Below are 4,133 nucleotides of genomic sequence, written 5' to 3' on the forward strand. Positions count from 1 at the left end.
TATTAAAATTTTGTTTGTCAAGTTCAAATTTGGAAACAAATCCAGTACCAAACACGTTCTTGGCTATTCTATGATTCTAGCGCGAGTGTATGACAAAATAATTAATTAAGCTGAAATTATTGAGTTTGTTGCCAGCTAGTGCCGTGTCATACGAAGTGACATATCATAACCGTTACTTCAATAATCCGAGTATGATCAAATGGGTTCATTGCTTTAAATCTTGCTCGGTTTTATCTTTTCTGATACATGGTCATGCATTTTATAAATCAGTTAAGATAGCCTCAGTGCAAAAAAATTAAATAGCCCTGGGTTGTTAGCCTACCTGTTTGACTTGGGTTTTCCCTCACATCATGCAGGATAACCTTGTTAGGCGCAGGGAATACCATAATATATTAGATGCACTTTTTTTTAAGTTAGAAAATGTTCCTATCAAATTGAATTATTAATCGGTGCGCTTTGGTAATTAAATCAGTGTCTCAATATAGCTTCAGTGTTTAGTTCAAGTTGCATCAAACAAGCCTGGAGTTTTTTTTTTTTTTTTAAATTAGTTCTCAAAGGAGGCAAAAACAAACCCAAGTTTATTCATGGAAACTTGGTTCAATAGAGAGAAAAAGAAAAGATAAATTTTCTTATGAAAGGCAATATATTTTCGATAAGAGAATTTCAGCGGTGACATGGATTTAGTGAATAATAAGGTAGAATATTGGTGCGACTTGCAAAAGCTTAAAGTCTGAAACGATCAACCCCAATTCAATTCATGTCTGTTTCAAGTCATTTATTACTCTTCCTACCAAGTGAGCCCGGATCCTGATAGACTACGAATTTGTTTGTTGAATTATTTAGTGCAAAGAGACAAAATTAGAAAACTCAAAAAGCAAAGGAAATAACGACATGCAATGGGCCAGAATCAGAAAATTAGATTCTCTCTTTCTCTTTCTCCTCCCCTCTCTCATTTATTTAAGTTTACGTAAATAAGAAATAAAAATGGAACTCCTTTACCATCTTAGAGTGTAGCATCTCTAGTTCTCTACACTTAGGAATTTGCAAGGGTGTCAGTAGCCAGATCCATTTTTCTTTTCAATTTTTAATATTTAGATTCCTTCCTTTAAAAAAAACAATATATAGATTCTAACACATCAAACATGAATAATTGATTTCCAGAATGATAGAAAACAAAATCTTTAGAAATTAAAATGATAGAAAGATGTTTCTAGGAATTTTCAAAATTCCTTCATTTTTATAGCTTATCAAATGGCCTCAATATTCTGTTAAAGAACCTATTAATCTGTCACAAGAAAGGTAGCAGTGAAAGAATCAAAGGGGAAGAAGTACAATATCACATGAGGTATCCTTGTCAATCAATCTTCTCCAGGTAAAAATATAAATATATATTAAATAAAGACAGCACCGATTCCGCCTCCCGAGCTCAACTGATTCTGAGCCAACTCATTGCCTAGTCGTCAAGGCAAACAAAACCTTTTTGGCATAAGTATATTGATAATATATATATCAGATTTATAAATAATAAAAGAAGAGATAATGTAATTTTTTTTTTTTTGACAGGAGGTAATGTATGTTACCTACCAATAGTACGAGCTCACAACAAACAAAAAAGGAAAGATTCCAACGCTATTTATGCATTGCAAAAATTGCAACTCTCAGCTTAAAAATACACAATTAAGTGAGTTGATCAATTCAACACTGCACTAAACAAAACATCACAATCCAGAGCACTCCAACTGCCCAATATTTCAACAAAAAAAACGAAAAAGAAAACGAAAAATTAAAAGTATTTTCAATTTTCTAAATTCTCTAAACTTATCCACATCAAGAAAAAGGGAAGAGAAAAAGCCCTCATTTTACCTTCCAGTCCTATTTTTATTTCTCACCAATTCTATCCTCCTAAGAACAGCCAGTTGATTCATCAATTTCATCAAATAAATTAAAATAAATTAACCACAACACCACCAGTAGAAGTACCCCTCCCTGAAATCAGCAAATAAAAGGATCACGAAGGGGTCCTAAATGACTGGACGAGAAGGGAGAAGGGAGGCGAGCGGTCGCGGCCATGCCAGAGGCACTGCTCCTCCTCGAGCCACAGCCTGCTGTCGAGTGTACTTCTTGCCCGAAAGAAAAAATTCGCGAACCCACCCGTGGTTGGGTATCCAAAGAACCAATCCCGTATGTCCCACATCAGATCAACAGGCGCACCGTCAACAAATATTGTCTGATTTCCTCTGAAATTCCACTTCAGCCTCCTCACCTGCTCCTCATTTAAGAATTTATTTCATTAAAGTATTTGTTTTGTTTGGCCTTGGCTTGTGTTGATTTATTAATCAGTAAAGAAATGTGCAATTCCTCATGAGCCTGAGTTGTTCCAGGAGATGCATTGAAAATTTCTAAAATTAAAGATGCTTGAATTGGAAAGTGGAATTGATCTGGAAATGAAAATTGGTTCTTTAGATGAATTTTGTATGCTCTCTATACCAATTGAAAAATGGCATGCTGGGAGTAGTTTGAACTTTGGAAATACTTTGATCATCCAATATTGGCCACCAAAATCACTTCCAAATTCCAATACCAACAACATTATTGGTATCAACAATTTCAAACCTACAATTGTACTCCGCATCTAATGTCATTTCATCAGCATTGCAAAATATTTCTAACCTGAACAACCCGCTTGTTGTCAACACTGACCGACAACACCTCCTCGGGAGGGCCCTCCTCCTCATCGTCATCTCCTTTCTTGGAGCAGCTAATCATGATCTCGTGCTCAGCCCCACCATCTCTAAACCGGGCGTGGGTCGTGTGGGCCACATGCCCCAAGACCTGCTCCCTCCTACTCGCCATTTTAAACTCGGCTTTTTTAATGGTGCCTTCCAATTTCTTCACGGATTCTTCACAGGTGTCCCCAATCAGCAATGCAAACTCCGAATCCACTACAACAATCACATAGAACCCGCTAATAGGTTCAGGTCCCGACCCGTACTTGGCTGAAGTATAATCCCAGAAAAGAGCAACTATTGTGTTTTGTCCCGTACCGGTGGCCATGGGGAAGGTACGGGTCCCCTTCTTCTTGCGCAACAAATGGGATGACGTGTCATTGTATGGAACTGGATCGACAGAAATCGAGAGTGAAGAGCCGGTAGCAGCATTGGTACGGGTCCAGGTGACCCGGATCAGGAGCTCCTTACCGGTTGTTAGCTTGGAGCGGTACGCACACGCCACTGAACTCTGGATCGAACGGTGATGGAGTTGGGAAGTGACATGGGTTGAACTGGAATTTCCAGTTGACACACTAGCGTGGCCGGAGCAGGACACGTCAGCGACACGTACGGCGTGGTCGCTGAAGCAAGAGGCGAAGTCCTTCATTGGAGATGGGAGGAGGAGGATGTTACTCGAAAGGTGGGACTTCTTCGTCTTCCCCACCATTACTGGAGAAATCGTTTCAATTAAATTTGAGATCTGAAGAGTTTGCGGTTAGTGTGTAAAGGTTTTGGCCATGGCGTCTCACATGCCCAGTGTGAGAGAAAAGAGAGAGAGAGAGTGTGTGTGGTTTTTGAAGATTTGATTTGGGAACTGGAAAGGACCAAATTAGTGATAGTTCATTCTTTGTTTCCCTTTCCTGTCATAAATCGTGTTGCAAGTAAAGACTAGTTGGTTCCTCTCGTCCTGGTAAGTCATTACAGAATTTACAGCTATGTAAAGAACGCAGAAGACATAAAATCTGGTGTAAATAACGAAGTGCGTTTCGGATTTAATTAGGAAGTAGGGAGGTGTACAACGAACCCGTATCCTCTCAGGTATTGCACAATTATTGCAGAGGATGACTTACTTAACGGTTTGAGATTAAATCTCAACCGGCTTGGGATTCGGGTCACTGTAGGGGCCCCATTTTTGGGCTTTGAGATTCGTGCCAAGTTAAAAAGTACGGTTCAGATCTAGTAATTGTAAAAGATTCCCTTATCAGGTATTGGAGAGGATAACAGGGTATATGAATTAATTAACAATTAATTAGGAGTTTATTCCCTGGACTTCATGTATTTAGGAGAATGACATGAAAACAATTAAAAGCGGAGGCGTGTCAGGAGAACTGGACTCGTTTAGCTGAGTGTGGTGGGTTCAGTTCC

General features: G+C 39.0%; 1 protein-coding gene across 1 annotated transcript; it reads right to left on the bottom strand.

Moving 5' to 3' along the window:
* Positions 1-1,621: 1,621 nt before the first annotated feature.
* LOC144551479 (uncharacterized) lies at positions 1,622-3,726 on the bottom strand. Its single transcript, XM_078299450.1, has 2 exons — positions 2,671-3,726; positions 1,622-2,263 (listed from the first exon to the last, which is right to left on the bottom strand). Exons 1-2 carry the CDS (start codon positions 3,433-3,435, stop codon positions 2,009-2,011), a joined length of 1,020 nt encoding a protein of 339 aa, XP_078155576.1. The 5' UTR covers positions 3,436-3,726; the 3' UTR covers positions 1,622-2,008.
* Positions 3,727-4,133: the final 407 nt, after the last annotated feature.

This window comes from Carex rostrata, chromosome 1 (genome assembly GCF_964058835.1).
Source record: "Carex rostrata chromosome 1, lpCarRost1.2, whole genome shotgun sequence".
NCBI classification, from domain to species: domain Eukaryota; kingdom Viridiplantae; phylum Streptophyta; class Magnoliopsida; order Poales; family Cyperaceae; genus Carex; species Carex rostrata.